Source organism: Myotis daubentonii, chromosome 13 (assembly GCF_963259705.1).
Source record: "Myotis daubentonii chromosome 13, mMyoDau2.1, whole genome shotgun sequence".
NCBI lineage: Eukaryota > Metazoa > Chordata > Mammalia > Chiroptera > Vespertilionidae > Myotis > Myotis daubentonii.
The window spans coordinates 16,867,794-16,888,172 of NC_081852.1; the positions used below are offsets into that span (position 1 = coordinate 16,867,794).

The window sequence follows — 20,379 nt, forward strand, 5'->3', positions numbered from 1 at the left end:
GCTGAGATGGTCATGGTGGACATCCTGAAAGTGTAACTCTAGGTCTGTGGACCATGGAGGAGGGATGGCTGCCCCAGTGTCTGCATTGTGAACATGTAAGTGAGAAGTGTCAGGAAAATTTCAGAGGGAAAAATAATGTCAACTAAATAAAGGTCACCCTTTGATGTTTGAAGTAGATTACTTAAAAAGTAAAATCACTTTACAGTAAATATCTGGAATTTAAACCTATTTATATTTTCGATCTTGAATGGACAGTATTGTTCAGGAAAAACAGCTCCACTGCAGGGATGCCTGGGACATTGTTCCCACTATACATGGTCATTGTTGTAGCAACCCAAATGACCCAGCCCAAACCTGAGGCACAGAACCACTATGGGAGACGGAATCTGGACACAGATATGGCCCAACACGCGGGAATGTGTTTCTTATGCTGCCAACTTGTTAGACCTGCCTGATTCTATTGCAGTGCTAAAGGGTGTCGGTGTGGCTCTGCCAATCCATTGGAGGGGAGGACTCTGTATTAGCCTCCTTCTTTTCCACTAGTGACAAGGCAAGAGGGGGCGAATGCAGCCCTGAGAATTCAAGACACGTGTATTAAGATGCATCTGAGCTTGAGGCTCTCCTGCAGGGATGCCGCAGTTGGGAGGTGAAGGTGGGGTGGGGTGAGCACCATTGGACAGTTAGTGCAAATGCAGTTGTCAAGGCAAGGAGAGAGGGTGTTGCTGAGTATTGAAATTATGTATTCCAGATGTGGGCGTTTGGTAGTCAGTCTGCTCTGAAGTGACATGCTGCTGAATCTTTAAAGGGCTTCAGCCAGGGAGAGCAAAATCTGATTGGGCAAATTGCTAAAATATTTAAAGTGCAGCCTGTTAAAGCTTTTACTGCGAAGAGAATCACGTCAGAAGTTGTAGTCAGAAAGAGCGAGTAATTGGCTTTCCATCCTCTTGCCAGTCAGTCAGCATGAGACCCTGTTCCTATTCCTTCCTCTTCAGTGGCAATGCTAACAATGAACTGTGTGTGTGTGTATGCACGTGTGTGTGTGTACACGTGTGCACACGCTAGAGAAATTGGATAGCTGGTCAAATGAGAGGAGGACCAAGAGTGACCTCTTCATAAAAAGGGAGACCAAATCCACAAAATAACGCGAAGGCCATTGCAGCAAAGGGGAGTAGGAGAGGATGGCAGCATTATTACCTGACAAAGGTCTCCTGCACTTCCAGGTGCTGGTGGTTTGGGCAGTTGTCTTTGAAAGGATGGGTTTTGCAAGCACAGGGATGGCTTTCAGCGACAACCACGTCTCTGCATCCTTCATCTCCTCCGCCATGTAACTCGGGGGGCGCTTTTCATTTATAATTTATCACATTTTCCACTTCGGCTTTCCTGTCCTTTTCTCCCCAGGCATGACCCCTTGTTAATTCCCGGCAATGATCAGATTGACAACATGGACTCCAACGTGAAGAAGTACGACTCCACTGGGATGTTTCACTGGTGCGCAGCCAAGGAGATAGAGAAAGTCATCCTGGTGAGTGACAGGCGCGAACCGATGCCGTCCGCTCTGCCCCCAGCTGCGTTCACTAGGGCAGTGGTTTCTCTGACTGCAGAGTGGGATAGCTCAGCCCCTGGTGCTAATTACTTTTAATAATTAAAACTCAGGACACATTGAAGCAGCTAGGACTCTCATAAGAACATGAACCAAGAGTAGAATTCCCTCTGAATATTTATGGAGTTCTTACAATAGGATCACATGCCTTGTGAAAGGCATCATGGGAGGACATATGTACCCTCACTTCTGTGGGTATGGCTCTGGGGCCAGAGCCTGCCTGTGCTTTTTAGCAGCTGCACGGCCATGTACAAGTCACTTGACCTCCTTGCACTTCAGTTCTCTTTATCTGTAAGAAAATGAGATGAGAATGACCATCACTCATAGGGTTGTAGTGAAAATTAAAACCCAATATATCACTCAACAAAGTTATCTATTGTTATCATTATTACTGTTAAATGTCATGAAGAAATCTGAATACTGCCTGTATTGTTATGTGTTTATAACAGTAGCTTGTGTACATCTAGCTCTGCATATTTGTGATCCTTCTTAGCACAGAATGTAGACAGGTGGAGGGCTGATGTTGACAAATAGTGCTACTGATGAGATGGCCTCAATCTTAAGGAAATGATAATCTAATTGGAGAGAAAACAGAAAATATAACCATGAAACAATACATTTAAAGCTACACGTTAAGAGGCACAAAGTGCTATTCAAATCAGGGAGAAGTCTGTCATGCATTTAAGTGTCCAGGAAGTCTTACTGGATATAAACAGGTTGTGCTTCCAAGGGTTTGAGGCCATGAAGGCCCAGCTTGAGTCGGGCCTTGAAGCAAGCGAGACAGACACAGGACGCACACGTGAATCATTTCTCCAGTGGGTCTTAAAACTGGCAGAATCAGATTCTCCAGAGCTGAGTTCTTTTACAAAAGGTATTCCAGGTGGGGTTGTGGCTGATCTAAGCTTCTGGGGTCAGCATCTGTCCCTCAGCCACTCTGCTAACTGGTGCCTTCCCCACCTCCCTATTCTAGATGCCCTGCTCCCTCCTCTGGACCCAGTTTGGATTCCTCGGGCTTATTGAAGGGAGCTAGCTCCCAGGTGGTCTGGCAATTCAAAATAATTAGGAGCCCCATCACAGCACCTTACAGTCTAGTTGACCCTCTGCTGGTAGTACCCAGGCACACACACTTTCTTGCAGCCAAGATAATCAACTCCAGGTCTCCTCCATGAGGTGGTGATGTGGGCTGTGACTCCCAGCGGGTCCCCCTTGGCCACAGTTTATGAAACATTTCTTACAGCTGGTGTCTTAGGTGCTCCTGTGCTATTACAGAGGGAAACCAGTAATGGCAACAGCCCCTATTTTAGTCTAACGATCAGGGAGTGAAAGCTAGCTTTTCCCCTCCTTGGGGGTTACTATAATAACCCTGACATTGTCATGAATTGCAATATTGGCATTTAAACAATCAATACATGGGTCAGTTCTAGGGATTAAGTGGAGCAGAGTTTGATATGTGCAGTGGACATTAATATGCCTCCCTCGAAGCATTATAAGCCACGTGGGGCTACCCGGGCATTCAGTGGGTGGACAGGAAGGCAGGCAAGGTGGGAGGTATTGGGCCAGAAGGAGAGGCAGACAAAGGCCCGCAGCTGGCCTTCTTGTGTTGGTGTCTTTACCAGCAGTGAGCGAAAGCACCAGCAGTGGCTAACATTGGCGTTTCCCGGGAAGCTGTGTCCTCTTCTGATGGGGGTCATTTGATTCTTTCCTTTGTCTCCTTTGTAGATTCAGGACAGGGGTTGGGGAAGACACAGGCTGTTGTTTCTCTTGTCAATCTTGCTCTAGATCTTTTAATGATTTGGGGGAATCTTCCTCTGGTAACTACACAGGTGAGCCACGCCAGGCATGCTGCTGGAGACCCCAGGCTGCAGTGGACAGGGGTCAGTTGTAAAGGGTCATTTAATAAATAATTTAGGTTTTGTTGGGCATATGATCTCTGTCACAGCTAGTCAGCTTTGCCATGACAATGTAAAAACAATCATTGGCAAGGCCTAGATGAATAAAATCTGTTGTGTTGTAATAAAATTTTATTGGAATTTGGATTTCATATAATTTTCACATATTGTGAAATATTCTCCTTTTGATTTTTTTCAACCATTTTAAAATATAGAAATCAATCTTAGCTCACTAGCCATGGCCATACAAAAGTTGGTGGTAGGCCAGATTTGGCCTGTGGGCCATAGTTTGCTAATCCCTGGCTTAGGGATATTCTGTTCTACCTACTCATACAATGATGTACTTAGCATCTCACGGATGAGTCTAGAACTAAGAACTCACATTTCTTGAGACCAATATAGGATTTGATCATTTTATCTTCATTTCAGCAAGAGAGGCAGAAAACACAGCTCGCTCGCTCTCTCTTTTTTTTTAAATCCTCACCAGAGGATATGATTTTTTATTTTATTTTATTTTTTAAAAATATATTTTATTGGTTTTTTACAGAGAGGAAGGGAGAGAGATAGAGAGTTAGAAACATCGATGAGAGAGAAACATCAATCAGCTGCCTCCTGCACACCTCCCACTGGGGATGTGCCCGAAACCCAGGTACATGCCCTTGACTGGAATCGAACCTGGGACCCCCGAGTCCGCAGGCCGACGCTCTATCCACTGAGCCAAACTGGTTTTGGCGAGGATATGATTTTTTAAATTGATTTTTAGAGAGAGAGAGAGAAACACAAACAAAAAAACAACATTGATCGGTTGCCTCCCACACACGCCAGACCAGAGATCAAATCCACAGCCTAAGTATATGCCCTGACCAGAAATCGAACCTGCAACATTTTGGTGTACAGACCCTCCCTCCAACCAATTGATCCACCTGGCCAGGGCAAAAACACAGCTTATTTTATCAACAATTTAATAGAAACTAAGTCTTCCCAAATAAAATAAATATCTCTGTTTCCTCTGACTTTCCCCCTGAAAACCATTAAGAAAGATCTGCTCATAGGAAAGTATGGCATATCTTTTTTAAATCTTTTATAAAAAAATGTAGTGGTATGTGCAGGTATATGTTTCAATATATTTAGTACACCCAGTGTAATAGATCACACATACTCAAATTATAAATATATATATATATAGTATGTGTATGACATTGTTGAAATAAAAATTATAGCATATAATATCACATAGTAAGCACTCAACAAGTGCTTGCTATGTGTGTTTATTCTTTACACTCGTGATTTTTTAGTTATTTTTAAAATATATTTTTATTGATTTCAGAGAGGAGAGGGAGAGAGATAGAAACATCAGCTATGAGAGAAAATCATTGATTGGCTGCCTTCTGCATGCCCCACACTGGGGATCGAGCTCGCAACTTGGGCATGTGCCGTGACTGGGAATTGAACCATGACCTTGTGGTTCATAGGCCGATGCTCAACCACCAAGCCATGCCAACCAGGTGATTTTTTTAGTTCTTACCACAACTTGAGGAGGTCTCCTCTCGGATGCTCATGCACTTCTCCTTGCTGCAGACTCGAAGTGAAGCCGCCATGACTGTCCTGAGTGGCCACGTGGTGGTCTGCATCTTCGGCGATGTCAGCTCAGCCCTGATTGGCCTCCGGAACCTGGTGATGCCACTCCGCGCCAGCAACTTTCATTACCATGAGCTCAAGCACATCGTGTTCGTGGGCTCCATTGAGTACCTCAAGCGGGAATGGGAGACGCTTCACAACTTCCCCAAAGTGTCCATTTTGCCTGTAAGTCCAAGGTCACATTATTGATGGTGGTTTTTTTTTTAAATTCCTTTCATTCACAAAAATTCCCTGATGGATATAATAGTTGGAGCTTTGATCATGCCTCTGCTTCTTTATCTGGTTATGGGCCTGAGGACTCAGCCCTCCCTCCACGCTCCATCTAGGAATATCCAAACCCCGGGGACCTTATTAAAAGGAATTGGCAGCCCAGTTCAGTCGCTCCTCAGACATGAAGTTTAGCTGGTATCCAATGTATTAACCATGTCAGTGTCTAAACACTCTCTCATGCCTACCAAACCCAGTGCTGTGCGATAGCATGAAGCTTAGAGCAGACTTTACGTATGGAAATATTTGTATCACTTTATTTGTGGTGGAATCTTGATTGTACCACATTCTGTTTTTAAGTAGATGTATTTAACAGAGCTCTTTCTTTATTTTTGCTCTATGAAGGCCTACCCCTTCTGCTGATCAGCCTCTCCCCCTCACTCATTTAGCAGCCTGGTGTGTTTCCCTGGGTTTGTGTGTGTGCCCCCACATGCGTGACTGTGATATTCTTTTTTGTATGTTTGTTTATTTATTTATTTTATACTCACCTGAAGAGATATTCTTCCATTGATTTCAACAGAGTGGAAAGAAGGGAGAGAGAGAGAGAGAAAAAAAACATCAGTGTGAGAGAGAAACATCAATTGATTGCCTCCTGCTCACACCCTGACTGGGGCTGGACATGGAACCTGCAACCCAGGTACATGCCCGGACTGGAATCGAACCCGAGAACTTCCGGTGCACAGGGACCACACTCTAAACCACCGAGCCACACAGGACGGGCAACCTGTGATAGTCTTGATTATGAAACACTGCTACCCAAATCTAAAATGAAAATTTGGTACTTTACAACTTAGTGTGAAGACAGGGTATACACGATCTGCGAATCATGAAGCTACTTCCTAATTATTAATACATATATTTGCCATAAATGTTAAAAAATTGTTGTACATTTCAACATTTGATACAGTTCTCACTGTCACGTATCCATGCAAATATCACTTGTTTGCCACACATTTTTCTTGGAAGCTCACCTCCCTGGAATTGAGGAACATGAGTTTGATGCTACATTTTAGGGAGCTGGGTTTTTTCCCACTTATGGAGCTGAAATTCATTATTTCTATGAGTAGCTTCCAGAACCTCAAAAATAGAAAAAAAAAACAGTGAAGAAATAAAATTCAATAAGTACTTAATAAACTACCCACAAGTAATATGTATTAGCAGCCACCATTTATCCTTTCATATGCCTGGCATGATAGGTATTCAATAAATATTGAAAGACAGGAGAAAAATATAGACAGATGTCTTTTGGATGCTGGGCCCAAAACTCACTGACTTAATAAACACATGGAATTAAAAATAGTCACCTGCAGAAAGCCAGTCATGCACACTGAAGAGTGTAAATAGATACACACCTTGCGAATTTCAGACATCGTTGATTAGATTCTGTTTTTCCATGACTATCTTCCTCTGTGGGATCTTACACACAGAAAGTACCTTGTGAGTTTATTATGTTGCTGGGTTACATGAGTCTGTGTGTATATGTGACATTTGGTGTGTGTGTGTGTGTGTGTGTGTGTGTGAGTGTGTGTGTGGTGTGTGTTTCCTTTTGCGTGCCCTTGTACACATCCACCCACCTGCCTGCATTTATATGAATGAGCTTTTATATTTGCAGGTCCTTTTCAAACACTCCACAATTTAGCATACTCAAACACCACATATTTGTACAAAATGGCCCTTCTCTGTCTTCACATATTTCATTGTTTAAACAGTGCCTCACCGGGAGGGCCAGCCCCGAGAAACACAAAGGGTTTTATGTATGCCATTTGTATTTCTTGAATTTTGAAATCACACGTATACAGCTGTGCAGGGTTGTCTTGTGTCACAATTTACCGCTGATTCCCCACAGGGTGATAATTAAAGGAATACGGATGCAGGCAGTTGAGGCTTACGCACTGGCGCAGTGACTTGGGAAGTGGGTCTAACTTCTTTTGTACCAAGAGATCCCAGGAGGAGAGGGGACCCTTCTTCCCCTTCTCTCAAAAGATGATGCTCCAGAGTCTGGAATGAGTAGCTCCTCAGCCCCTTCGTCCTGAACGCCTCTCCCTCCTTTGCTCCTCCTGGTGGCAATCTCCTGGGGGCTGAGAAGAGAATCATGAATGACTCTAAGTCATATGAGAGGGTTGATGGCCTTGATCTCCGCAGCCAAGTCCAACCTTCTCACAGCCCCTTTTCCAGGAAGAACTAGAGAAAGGTACCCAGAGATACAAGGCGGCTGGCAAACCCTGTCCCTACACAGTCAGTAGGCGAAGGCTACTCGGGTCTCCACGCAGGCAAAGCAGAGGCTGGGGCTGGGTGTGAACTCCAGAGGGGGATCCCTGGGCGTTCAGCCCTGGATGGCCTGCTGTGGCCTGCAGTGCCTCCTGCTGAGGACACAGAGCAAGTGGGTTCACACCCCTCACCTGCGGTTGCCTTCCTGGCTTCTCTCTCATCACCTCCCAGATCTGTCCTCCCCTCCCCCACTATTTTGTTGTTTCAGGATTTTAAAAAATCCTGTTTTCTGCTTTATTTATTTTTAATTACACTAGGAATATACAAACGCGTCCTTGTTATAAAATATCAAGCAATCGGAAGTATGTAAAATCAAAACCAAACTTTTCCCTTCATGCCCAATCTTATTCTCCTCCCCAAAGGTAATTACTGTTATTAGTGTAGTGTGAATTTTTCCTGAACTTTCTCTTTGAATGTACATATCTTTATACGTAAATTCATAAACATATAGTTTCATTTTGTGGGGTTCCTTTTCACATAAATGATGTCATTGTCATACTTTTCAAATTGTGTAGAACTTGTTTTTTCCTTTTCCCACGTATTCCACTGAGCGAGATTCTTCCGAGGCGATGCCCGCATGGAGAGTGGTTTCAGTCCTTTCCTGGCTGCGTAGACTCCCGTGCTATGTATGCCCAATGGCGTGTTTAGCTATTCCTATGTTGTAGGACAATTAGGTGATTTCCTTTTTTTTTCCTGCTAAAAATATGCAATAAAATTCTGTGACCTGAAACTTCACTCCTTTCCCTCTCCCCTTTGTAAGATGCACGTAGCTGCCCTCCCTCCCACATCCTCCTAGGGCAGCCTTGTCTCAGCCCCATCTCCTCACCACTGCTCATTGGCCATTCCCCTTGCCTGCATCCGAAATTCTCCTTGGAGCTGCTGTCTTTTGCTTGTGACAGAAGTGACCTGCTATTAAATAAACAGGCATTTGAAACCCACCCCCTCGTTACGTCCTGAAAGCCTGAGGTTGCCACAGGACAGTTCCTTAAATCAAGACAATTTCCAGCAGGAAGGAGATGTAGAAGCCTGGCATTATTCCTCCCTCGTTTGTTAGTAATAGCTTGATTGAGTATTGAGAGCGAGCCTAAAATGCTGCCATCAGCAGCGGCTACCCTTTAGATTAGCACACAGCTCCTATTCCCCTGAATGCAGTTAGGCCAGCTTAATGTCAAGGCATAAAGAAGATACTTGTTAAATAATTTCCCAAAGCTCCAGCGCGATCTTTAATTTGTTTTTATTTTTTTCCTCTTTCCCTCTCGTCCCTTGGTCTCACTTTTGCTTCTCCTTTTTTTTTTTTCTTTCCTCTCTGCCAAAGGGTACGCCATTAAGTCGGGCTGATTTAAGGGCCGTCAACATCAACCTCTGTGACATGTGCGTTATCCTGTCAGCCAATCAGAATAATATTGATGATACTTCGCTGCAGGACAAGGAATGCATCTTGGCGTCACTCAACATCAAATCTATGCAGTTTGATGACAGCATCGGGGTCTTGCAGGCGAATTCCCAAGGTAAGGACAGCCTGTAATAGTCCTCTCCTGTGCCTGCAGGGGACAGGGGCTGGCAAGAGGGATATCCTTCACTCAGTAATTCACAGAGGCTCGCGTCGGCCTGCTGGCAGTGGAACCCGTGGTCACTGTGGTGGCGCTCAAAGGGGCAGGCGCTGCCTCTCCCGGCCATCCCAGGACCCAGGCAGGAAGATCCCCACTCAGAGCACGCTGCCTTCCTGGGGAATGAACCAGCCTTTACATCGCCACCCCTCAGCCTTCCCAAACGGTGGTTTTGTGACCAGGGTCACCAACTAAATGTCAGAGCACTGAAAAGACGCTGGCTGAGCAATTCACAGCGTTTCTCCCCAGAATCTGCCATTGCCACTGACCTCTGCGACGCTTTGCTATTGTGATCGCTGCTCGGGGGTGTTAAGCTTTATGTTATATGCCAACCCAGGGATGTGGCCCTGGAGAGAGGGGCTGTGTGGGCACCGAAAGTCATTTAGCAAGAGGTGGTGATCCTCAGCCCATGCATTGTCTACAGGGAGCTAAATGCCACCTCGGCTCTGCCCCAATCTCCCTGTCATTTTCTCTGGGACGCTGGGCAGGTAGCTACAAGCAAAGATGTCACCGAGGAGTCGCAGGCAGGCAGCACAGCAAAAACCCCGTAACAGCCTTTCTAATTAGGGCCTCAGCAGGATAGGCTGGGAGGCATTCCCCCCAAAAGCACCACTGAGGAGGCTTGCTCTGAGCGGTAGGATTATTGTCACATGTGGTCCACCGGATGGGTGGCACTGGGGGCCTGAGGAGGACCTGATCCCATCATTCCCGGAGCCAAGGTAGAGGGAGCACAGCCCACGGGAACCAGAGCTGCTGGGGCTTGGCACCATCTCATTGACGTGATAAAGCTCGGCTCCATGCAGCGTAAACCTGTGCCAATTCCGCATCGCCACCACCTCCTTCTAACCTCTGGTGGACATTTGCTGTGAGACCAGGGATAGTAGTTCCTCGAATCCTCTTCCTTCTGTGGTTCTGGGCTGGAGTCTGCCAGTGAGTGTGGGGCTCTGAGAGAGACCTGGAACGGGGAGAGCAAGGGAGGCAGCTGCTGCCAGACCCTGAGCGGATGTGAGGTTCCGAGCCAATCTCAGGGCAGCCTAAGAACCACGGCTTTGGTGCTGGGGAGTGAGACGCGGGAGCGGGCTTCTCTGGGCATCTGAGACTCATGGCATCTTCTGTGAAGCTCCAGAGAGCCTTCCACTTGGTGTTGCAAATGAAATGGTGAATGGTGGCCCATTCGACTTGCTGCCACAGCCTTCCCAGTGGTGGTGTCAACCTCTTCATACTCAGAATAGAGTGGCTTCTTTTCTTAACCCTGATGGGGACAGCTGGAAGCCCAGTTTGGACCTCTCCACTCTCTCATCCTCTGTCTCCCCTGCACCATCTTAATCTTGGTGTCCACTAACTCAGCGGTACCTGCAGGGCAGGGCAACATGCCAGGCTCAGAGGACAGCTCTTACCACACAGCTGCATGCTGGGGAGACAGAGAGCGGAGGTGACAAGGCTGTGAGCACACAGCAAGCTGGCCTAGGAGGTGCCTTTAAGTACTTGTACTTCCATATGGGTCCTCTGACTCCAGCAGGGGCACCACCAGGGACCTTGTTAGAAATGCGGAATCTCATGTCTACCCCAGACCTCCTGGGTGGGAAGCTGAATTCTAAGGGTCCCAGGTGACTCCTGTGCACAGCTTTCAGGCACAATCAATCTTCATGCTAAGGAATCCAGGTCCAGCGAACATGCTGACCACCCGGCCAGATGCTCCTCCTCTCCTGGCAGGACCTGCACGGGGACGGGAAGGAGGTGGAGGCAGAAGTGCTCCCTGTGGGTGGAGGGGGCCGAGCAGGAGGGACAGGAGAGCATCCCTGTCCCCAGCATGCCCACTTCCTCCCAATCCAGTCATTGGGATGTTCCAGGTCCATGGATCAAAGTCTTCATGTACAACTTAGTTAGACAGTTGGCCCTTGAACAGAGAGGTTTGTGCTGCAAGGGTCCACGTATACACGATTTTCCCCCCCAATAAATATGTACAATGCTTTAAATGTATTTTCTCTTCCTTATGATTGTCTTAATAACATTTTCTTTTCTCTAGCTTACTTTATTGTAATAATATATCTCTATGTATAAAAGGCTGATATGCTAAGTGTCTGACCATCCATCTGGTCACTGCTATGTGCACTGATCACCAGGGGCAGACACGCAATGCAGGAGCTACCAAGCTTCCAGTGACTTGGCAGTGGTGGTTCTCGGGGGACGCACCCCGAAACCAGAGAGAAGGGAACCCAGTTCCTCATGGGGCCATGTGATTCCACCTTTGGCTGTGGGTTATGTTGTTGCTGGGGCACTGTCAGCCCTGAATCTGGTTTACTGCACACTTGCATTTGCGTTCCACACCCTGTATGACAGCAACTTTGCAGAGTGCCCTCTCGCACTCAGGGACCCCTGGGGGGATGTTGGAAAGCTGGGTTTGGCCCGATCCCCGCAGGCCAGCCAAGGGACCCCACCTGCCAGAGAAACTCCACTCACTTTGCAAACGCCAGGGAGGGACCATGGGAGGTTGGCTCCAGGGTGTATCTGGCCCGTTTTTCCCAGTCCCATTCCACCAGCCACCTTCTAATTAATGTCCTTCCAATGTGCACAAATCCGTGCACTGGCCCACTAGTGGTATATAATACACATAACATGCATAATGTTTTAATTAACTGTAGATGTTGTTGGTAAGGCTTCTGGTCAGTGGTAGGCTATTAATAGTTAAGTTTTGGGGAAGTCACAAGTTATATGTGGATTTTCAACTGCATAGGAGGTCAGCACCTCTAACCCCTACATTGTTCAAGGTCCACCTGTATATGCATCTGAAACAGGTGTTCTTTCCATCTCTCACAAATCTTATTCTGGCCTCTTAGATCCTCTCAGATGGCCAAATGGGTAAAATATCATCCCTTTCCCAGATACCCACCCAAAGCTCAAAAGCCTTATTTACTGTTTTTAGCACAGACATAAGCAAGAAAAGTAGGTTTTGATGGGAGATAAGGAGGAAAGGGGGAGTTCATTTTTCCTGAATAAAAAAAAAAGAGAGAGAGAAGGGGACTTCTTTTGTACAAGCACATACGTACACATGTACACATGAATATATGTGTGCACACACGGGTGCACACATGCACACAGGAAGGCAGAGGATGTGCTCTGGAGATCTTCCCAGGTTCCCAGCAGCAGTAGAATGGAGGGCGTGTCCCCCAGTCACCAGCAAGCAGTTGGATCTGCTCTCAGTGAGAGACCTTGGGAGCTGTGGACACACTGAGCCCGTGTTTACCTCCTTTCTTGCTGTGACTGCTCTTCTCATTCTTGCTGCTTAGTTTCTAATAGTCTTCTCTGATGACACTCTGACCTTCCCAAAGACAGTCATTTGGCAGTGGGTGTTCACAAGGAAATTGGCTTCCTCCCTGAGGAACAGGCTCTATAAATTCACCCACTTCTGGGGTCCATCCCAGCCTCAGGGGCCAGGTGGATGAGCTGACAATGTCCTCCTTCAAGAGCAGTACTCATGGGACTCAGATATGTTGACTGCCATTCCCCTGGGCATTGGAAGGTCCCAGTGGATTGGAGTTACAGAGCACAAAATGAATTCCTCTTTCTCTTTCACTTTGGGAACCAAATGTAACCCCTCCCCCCAAGTGTTAACTACATAGATTTCTGGCCACTGCCACCCGATTGTCCTTGCTATTTATTCTGTAGTCCTTGTAAAACCCCATCGTTTGCTTGGTCCTGAGAGCTACATCACCACCTCTCTAGAAGGCAGAGGGGCGGACATGTGGACTCAGGACAGATGTGTGTGTGCCCTTGGACAGCTTAGTCGTGCGTCCCTATGCAACTTTCCTTATGGAGAGTTTTTCTATCCTGATACGAGGTAACATGAAAAATGTGTCTTAACAATGTGAAGGGAGAGTCCTCATCGGGATTTGTGTTCAGACACTTGGCACTGAATGCCACTTGGTCTCCTGGACAAACAAAACTTCATTTCCCCTCTTCTCTTTTCACATCCCTTGTGGTGTCGCAATCTGAGCCCACATTGTGTCAGAGCTGACCCAGCCTGGGGATTCTGGATGAGACACTTTCTAAAATGATCTGAGATGTGATGGCTGGTTGTCGAAAACAATTACAGAGAAGGTGGCGCACCCCATGCGGACGGTCTATCCGATGTGACAGTTGGGTCTATGAGATGCAGTTTTAATATACAGCAGGCAAGACTGCAGTGACAATTACATAGAGCAGGTGAAGCCGCTTCTTGCTGGTCAGCAAACATCAGCTCAGAACCACTTTACGGCTCTTTACCAGCAACTAAGTGCCTTTATTTACAGAGCGCCTGTCACTTCCCTCTGGCTGGAGAGCTGGTGTATTATTTAGCACACATTTATCTGGGGGAAACATTTCAATTTAAATCAGCTGGTACAACAGTGGCTCTTGCCAGACGTTTTCCCTGTGGTTCTAAAGGATAGGAACTGAGTCGGATCTTGGAAGGGAGGGCGAGCAGGGGAGGAAGGCCGTTCTCAGAGAGCCGCTGGAGTCAGCACTGAGAAGAGGGAGCACGTGATTGAGCTTCCCATTATCCTTCATATTGTTATGAAAGGAGCATCTTACAGTTTCCTCCTGCTCAACCTTAACCCGCAAGGGAAAGAAAGAGGAATAAGTGAATGTCCATTATGTGTGAGGCCCTCAAGTGTCAGGACACGGGGATGACATGGATTCAGCCACTCACTGTCCTTGAGGGGCTCAGGAGAGTGGAGGAGGCGCCCCCATAAACAGGGGCAGTGCAATGAGACCAGGGCCAGGCTAGAATGCAGGAGCACATCCTCGTTTTATACATTTCAAGGAGTGGAGAAGGTTGCCAAGAAGAGTTGAACTTTGAAAGTGAATTGAACACATGTAGCTAGTGTGACTGAGGAACTAAACTTTCCTTTAATCTTAATCAACTTAAATTTAAATGGTTTCATGAGATCAGTGGCTACCACATTGGACATTACAGGTGTAGGCTTGTTGCTTTGCTAGGGTCTGGATTTATAGGAAGATGATGATTACATCCATCTTTTTAAAAGATAACAGGCACAAAATGAGCATGGTTTAGAGGTGGAAGGAGATGGCGGCATGAGCTATATAAGAAGACTATTGCTATGCACTGCAAAGGGTGGGATGAGGGCTTACAGTACAGATTTAGTGATGTCAGTAGTTAGGAGAAAACAGCAACAGATGAAACTGAAACAAAAAAGTAGGCACTGAAGACCAGTCAGACGGGAAGGAGGTGGGGGTGGGTAAGGATGAGATATTGGGAATAAGTTTGCTTCAAGGTTGGCTACGAGGTGGATGCAAAAGTGATTAAGCAGAGGACCCAGGGGTAGAAACAGGATTGGGGCAGAAGATAAAGAATTGGGTCCTGGTCCATTTGAGTTGGAAGTATCTGTGGACTATCCAATAGGAAATTAGAACATGAGACTATAGGGATAAAGTTAGGTTAGAAGCTATAGACTTGGAAGTCATTGGAGAGTGGATACTTCCCAGGGAGATAAGCTCCACTAACTAACTATAAAGGGATAAATATGGGAAACATAACACTGAAGGGACAAACAGGGAGAGAATCCAGTGAAAAGAGCTGAGGGTAGAGACAGAGGAGTGTACCTGTGTGGTATGAAAGGTAAAGAAGAGAGCTGAAGAAATTCCAGATTAGCAAACTAGATTGTATCCTAATTACTTCTCGATACGTGTGTTTTCCTGAGTAGACTGTGGGCCCTTTAAGAGGTGAGGATTTCTCTTCATCTTGTTCATCTTCGTGTCCCTAGTGCCTCCAGCACAGGACCTGACAGTTAACGTGCAATGAGAATTTGTTGAGCTGAAGAGATTTGAAAGGAAATGGTGTTTAGCACTGTCAGAAACTGCAGAAAAGTCAAGTAGAGGGCAGGCCTAAAAGAGGCAACGGTACGTGTGTCCTTCAGGAAGTTGTTGATGACAAGCAAGAACAGCTGAGTAGCCAGTGGCCAGCAGAAACCGGCATTCAGGGGTCTGAAGTGTTAATTCAGATAAGATGAGAATTGGAGGCTGTATATTGCTTTTTGTACTGATAGAAGGAGAAATAGGATATTTCGCAAGATCTTGTCAAAGAAAAGGTTTTTTTTTGTTTGTTTTTAGAATAGGTAGAAATATAGCTTATTTGTTGGCTGCAGTAGACTGAGTTAAATCCCAAAGAGGGAAAGTTTGAAGCTATAGGAGAGAGTTGTTAAATGATAGTGAGGGGACAGAGAGAAGCAGGAGAAGATGATGTGACCTTCAAAGGGAGAAGGCTGGATGGGAAAGACGAAACTAGAGGGAGCAGCCAGCTTGTTTTTCCTTGAGGAGTTAAGGGAGTGGACAGTTGGGACAGGAAACGGATGAGAGCAGACACTGCAAGAAGCAAGGGAGAGGGAGGACTGGAGGTGGGGGAAAGCACTGGCGAGCATTGGTGAGCACCAGCTGAGGGTGGGACCATGAAGGTGTAATTTTCTATTCAGTGCTTGGCAGGAAGATCAGATAAAGGAGAACTGGCTTTAGCTTCAGATATAGATGCAGAGGAGGCAAGAGATTCTGTGGTGCTGTTGAGAGAATATTAAAATGAGGGGCCACCTAGTCCAAGATGGTAGAGGAAGAAGTCAAATCAGAGTTGGGGATTATAGACCAACGGTCCAAAAATGGAACAAGAAATATACCCCTGTGAGGTCAAAGAACAAAGGTGTGGAGCAAAGGGGTGGGAGAGCTGAGGGGTGGGAGGTTGATCAGTGAGAGGAGTACTTGATGGCCTCAGGGAATGAAATACAGAGCTGCCACAGAGACTGGTGATGTTTCCCTGGAAACAGTTCCTCTCCACGAGAATTCCGAACCCAAAGCAGAGCCCCTCTGAACACCACGGGCACCACCAACACCATCACCAACACCAGCCATAATGCTCATGCTTCATGGATGCCTGCTGCTGTTATAGGGTAGATGTTTTGGCAACCAAGACAATATGCATTTCTTCGATCATTAATTTTCACATGTGGCTGCACATTACAATCACTTGAGAAACTAAAAAATATTGAGGCCTGAGGTGCACCTCTGCAGTTGTCATTTATCTGGTCTGAGTACAATCTGGGCATCGGGAGTCTTTACCAGCTCCCAGGTGAGTCCCCTGTGCAGCCAGAGCTGACAGCACTGCCCTGGGTGCTCCTGAGAGGAAGTGTACTAGGTAAGGAGGTTACCCTTGTGATTGCAAAGAGGAGGAAACTGAGACTTAGAGAGGTTAAGTAATAGTTTTTAACCTGGGTCTCCTGGCAATCCTAAGTTGTAAACCATTTTGATTCTTTAGGACAATTCTGTTGGCTCAACTTACTGGTCTGCCTTTTTTCTTTCATAATTTTTTAGTATATATTTTAATCTTCTTCCAAGGCTATCTATTTTTTTAATTGATTCGAGAGAGAGAGGAAGGCAGAGGGAGAGAGAGAGAAACATTGATGTAAGAGAGAAACATAGATTGATTGCCTCCCACATGGGCCCTGCCCAGAGATGGAACCTGTACCAGGTATGTGCCCTGACAGGAATCAAACCTGAGACCCTTTGGTGCACGAGGCGATGTTTTAACCACTGAGAAACACTGGCCATGGCTTCCTTTCATATTTTTGGATAGGCTTTAGCTTTCCCAAGACTGAAAACCCTGAAGTGGAAAAAAAAGAGGTGGGGGAATGTGTTGGAAATGCCAGGCTCTAACAGTTTTCTGCTAACTGTATTTGTCAATCTTGTCCTTGTCATATGTCTCAAGGTGATAAGTAAAGGCCAGTGCATAGGCCTTCTTCCTGACCACAGCTTTGAAAGGTGGCGGAGCTGAGGTTCAATAGTACGCTGCTATTACTATACAGGAACATTGCTCACCCCAGAGCCACTGTGTGCTCCATTCAGAGCCTCTATTCAGTCTCTTTGAGAAACTGAGCATGTGTATTTCAGTGTCGATGCTGTATGTTGGATGGTGGTGTTGAAGCTCCTCTGTTGTTCCCTTCCCTGTTATATGCTCTGCATTCACCTGATTCATGCACCTGTCCTGAAGGTGCCAGTCCAGTTCCACAAATACGTCGTAAGCACCTGTTGTGTTCCCAGGCTGCGCATGGCAGGCATTGCTGGGGAGGCAGGGCTCATAGAAGACATCCCTGGTCCTTGCAGCCCCCTATGCAAACGCATCACTCTGCTTCGGAGTGCTGGCACATTACTGTGAGAATTACAATCTGTGGAGACTAACATTGGGGACAGGGAGAGAAAGAGAGTCGGTTTGATAGACACTGAAGAAATGCATAGGATTTCAGCAGGTGGAAACAAATAGGTCTGGCTGCAGTCAGAGAGAAGAATAGCAGTAGGGGGCAGAAGTACACGGGGACTGTTTGAAGGACAGCAATGAATATAATTTGGCTGCGATCCAGTGTGTGTATAAGACAGCAGGGACACATGAGGCTGAAATGTGGGTTGGGCATTGGGGATTTTTTTCTCTTTTTGAGTTAGGAAGCTGTAAATAACTTTTTATGAATTTCTGAGTTAGGAAGCTGTAAATAATTCAGTAGGCACTGGGGAGTTATGGAAGCTTGCAAAGCAAGAGAGTGATGGGATTGGACCCGAGCTTTAGGGAGATTGATCTGGCAGCCCCATGAAGCATTGCTCCAGCTTGGAAAGAAGAGGCTGCAGGGACACTGGGCGAGGACTGGTTATCCCGAGGAGAGCAGGGGCCTTGAACTGGAGAAAGAACCGGAGGTTCTAGCGTGACCCGTGGTAAATGTAAAACAAGACTGAATGTGAGCTTCCTGCTCAGTGATGCGGGACAGTGACGCCCATCACAGGAAGTGGCCTGGGGCGTGGAGGGACTGGCAGGGGGGAGAAGTAGTGTCAGTAGCGTTGGGTGTTAGCCTGGTTCATTTCCATGGGAAGTGCAGGTGGGCATGAAAACAGGGCGGAAATGAAGTCCCCATGCCAGGAGTGGGCAGAGCTAGAGAGTCGTTCCATTGCTCATGCTCTAGGCACGGAGGAGAGCTTCAGGGGAGTGAGTGAGAAAGGAGGGGGGACGGACAGAAGCCTGAGGAGTGTCTTGGCAGTGGGCAGAGGAGACCATTGATAGAAGCTGGATCCACCGGTGAGCCACATGCCTCAACTCAGGACATATGTCCACCATGTGGTTTTCCTTGCCTCCCTTACGTTTATTTTTCTATAATCTATGCCTCATGATAGCCACCAAGTTAAAAAGACTCACCATGGCTTACACACACGCATCAACAGCACACAGCATGCCTGATGTCCGCATGTAAATGGATGCTCTGCTTTGCCTGAGGGTAAGAGCCTCCATCAGGGAATGACCTTTTCCTTGGAGACATGCCTGTGGTTCTTCGAGCAATAGCGTTGATTGGGGGCACCTAAAGTCTGAGGTTGCTTTTACTGTTCCAGAGGAGAAATGTGCCTTCTGTTTTATCTTTGGGGAAGACCATGTGGATTAGAATCTCTGAATCATTGGATGACAGAAATCAGGATTGAACGAGCCCTTCCTAAACTGGAACTTTCAGACGAAACCCAGGGGATGGGATGGAATGAGGACCCCTGAGCATTAGGTTTCAAATAATCGCTGAAGACAGCTTGCATAAACCCCGCTGATGGAAATGTAATTTATTTTGAGCAGAGATTGTTTCGTCCTGGTGGGTCTGAGAGGGAGTGTGTCAAGAGCTATGAAGATGTGAAGGGAGGACTTGACAAACACGAGAACGTTGCCAAGGGGATGACCAGAATGGGGAATGGCTCGGGCAACATGTCACTTGCCAAGCAGCTAAGAGGGCGGGGCTAGCGGGCTGCAAGGGCCAATTTATCGTCTGCTCCATTGCACAAAGTCAGGATGGGTGGCTAATGATGAAGGAGAAGCAGATTTTAGTTCCACATAAGGAAGACATTTCCAGAACAGAAAGGGCTGCCTGAAAGTGTAGCGAGGGTCCTATCACCACATGTCCATTTGCCAAAGGAAAGTCACTAACATGCTGTTTGTGATGGGAAGGAAATTGGATGGGATGAGCTCTGTGGTCCTTTGTAACTAGGGTCTCTGGTGTTTTGATTTTGATTTTGATGACATAGGGATCTGCTTTTTTGATGACCTATATTCTTACTCCCTTGGGAGAGCAGGGTGTTTGCTGGGATTGGGGTCATATTGAGTCTTTTAGTGGAGCTTTCACATCCTTCTCAAATGGCACTGCTTTTGTGTGGGAGGTGGGGAGTGGCCGGCACTGCAGCGAGCAGCTGCACATCTGGCTTTGCCATTCATGTGACAGACCACCCCCATCTTCAACTCCCATGTCACCCTTCAACACCTGCCCTTCCCAGTTTTCTCCCTTCTTCCACCCTCCCTCCCCCCAAAGCCTCGCTTCCTGTACGCCCGCTTTCTTGCCAGCATACCTATACACATGTCCTCACACACATTCTCCCTCCTTGACATCAGAGAAGCACTGTTTTTCAGCTGCTCCCATGTAGCGTTTCACTACCACAATCTTCGCTCTCAGTTCTAGAACGGTGATGGGGGAGAAGCCGTGCCTCTTTATACGCGTCCAGCAAACCAAGCTCAGCGCTACAATATTTTTCTTTGCTTGTAACTGAAACTGCTGTTGGCTCCAGTCCCAAAAACCAGAAAGACAATTATACGTAACTGTTTAGAGATTTATAAATACCACACTGGAGTAGCCCGTAGGTAGTAACTTTAGACACCCAGCCCGATAATTTTCTTTTATTGGTTTGTGATTTAGATCTTATTTTGAGCCCTCTATAATAAGACTGGTACATTTCATTAAAAGCGCTTACTAAACAATAAAGCAAGTCTGACTCCGGGCTCCGGGCAGGTCTCAGGGGCCGAGAGGGGCAGCCCTGTGCCATTCCTTCTGTGGGCATCGCCAGCGAACCTCTGTGCCGCGGTGCTGAAGATGTATCTCTGAAAAGCAGCGATGGCAGCTGTTTTCTAAACGACTTCAGCTTTTTGCTACACAGCATCTCTCAGCACATGAGAGATCTTCTGAAGACAGCCATTTACTATTCCGGAAGAGATTCCCAGGGAAGGGAGCAAGGATAAACAACAGCAACGACAGCAGTAGCTCCAGTGAGAGATGGAGAAGCCTGGGCC

The 20,379-nt window shown here is 46.7% G+C and overlaps 1 protein-coding gene across 19 annotated transcripts in view; it reads left to right on the top strand.

Moving 5' to 3' along the window:
- KCNMA1 (potassium calcium-activated channel subfamily M alpha 1) overlaps positions 1-20,379 on the top strand; it is a 704,741-nt gene that overhangs the window by 628,623 nt on the left and 55,739 nt on the right. For all 19 annotated transcript variants that reach the window (XM_059662282.1, XM_059662260.1, XM_059662261.1 and 16 more), the window contains 3 exons: positions 1,399-1,522; positions 5,068-5,292; positions 8,978-9,170. In XM_059662282.1, coding sequence (XP_059518265.1) covers positions 1,399-1,522; positions 5,068-5,292; positions 8,978-9,170 — 542 coding nt within the window. The remainder of the gene's footprint in view (positions 1-1,398; positions 1,523-5,067; positions 5,293-8,977; positions 9,171-20,379) is intronic.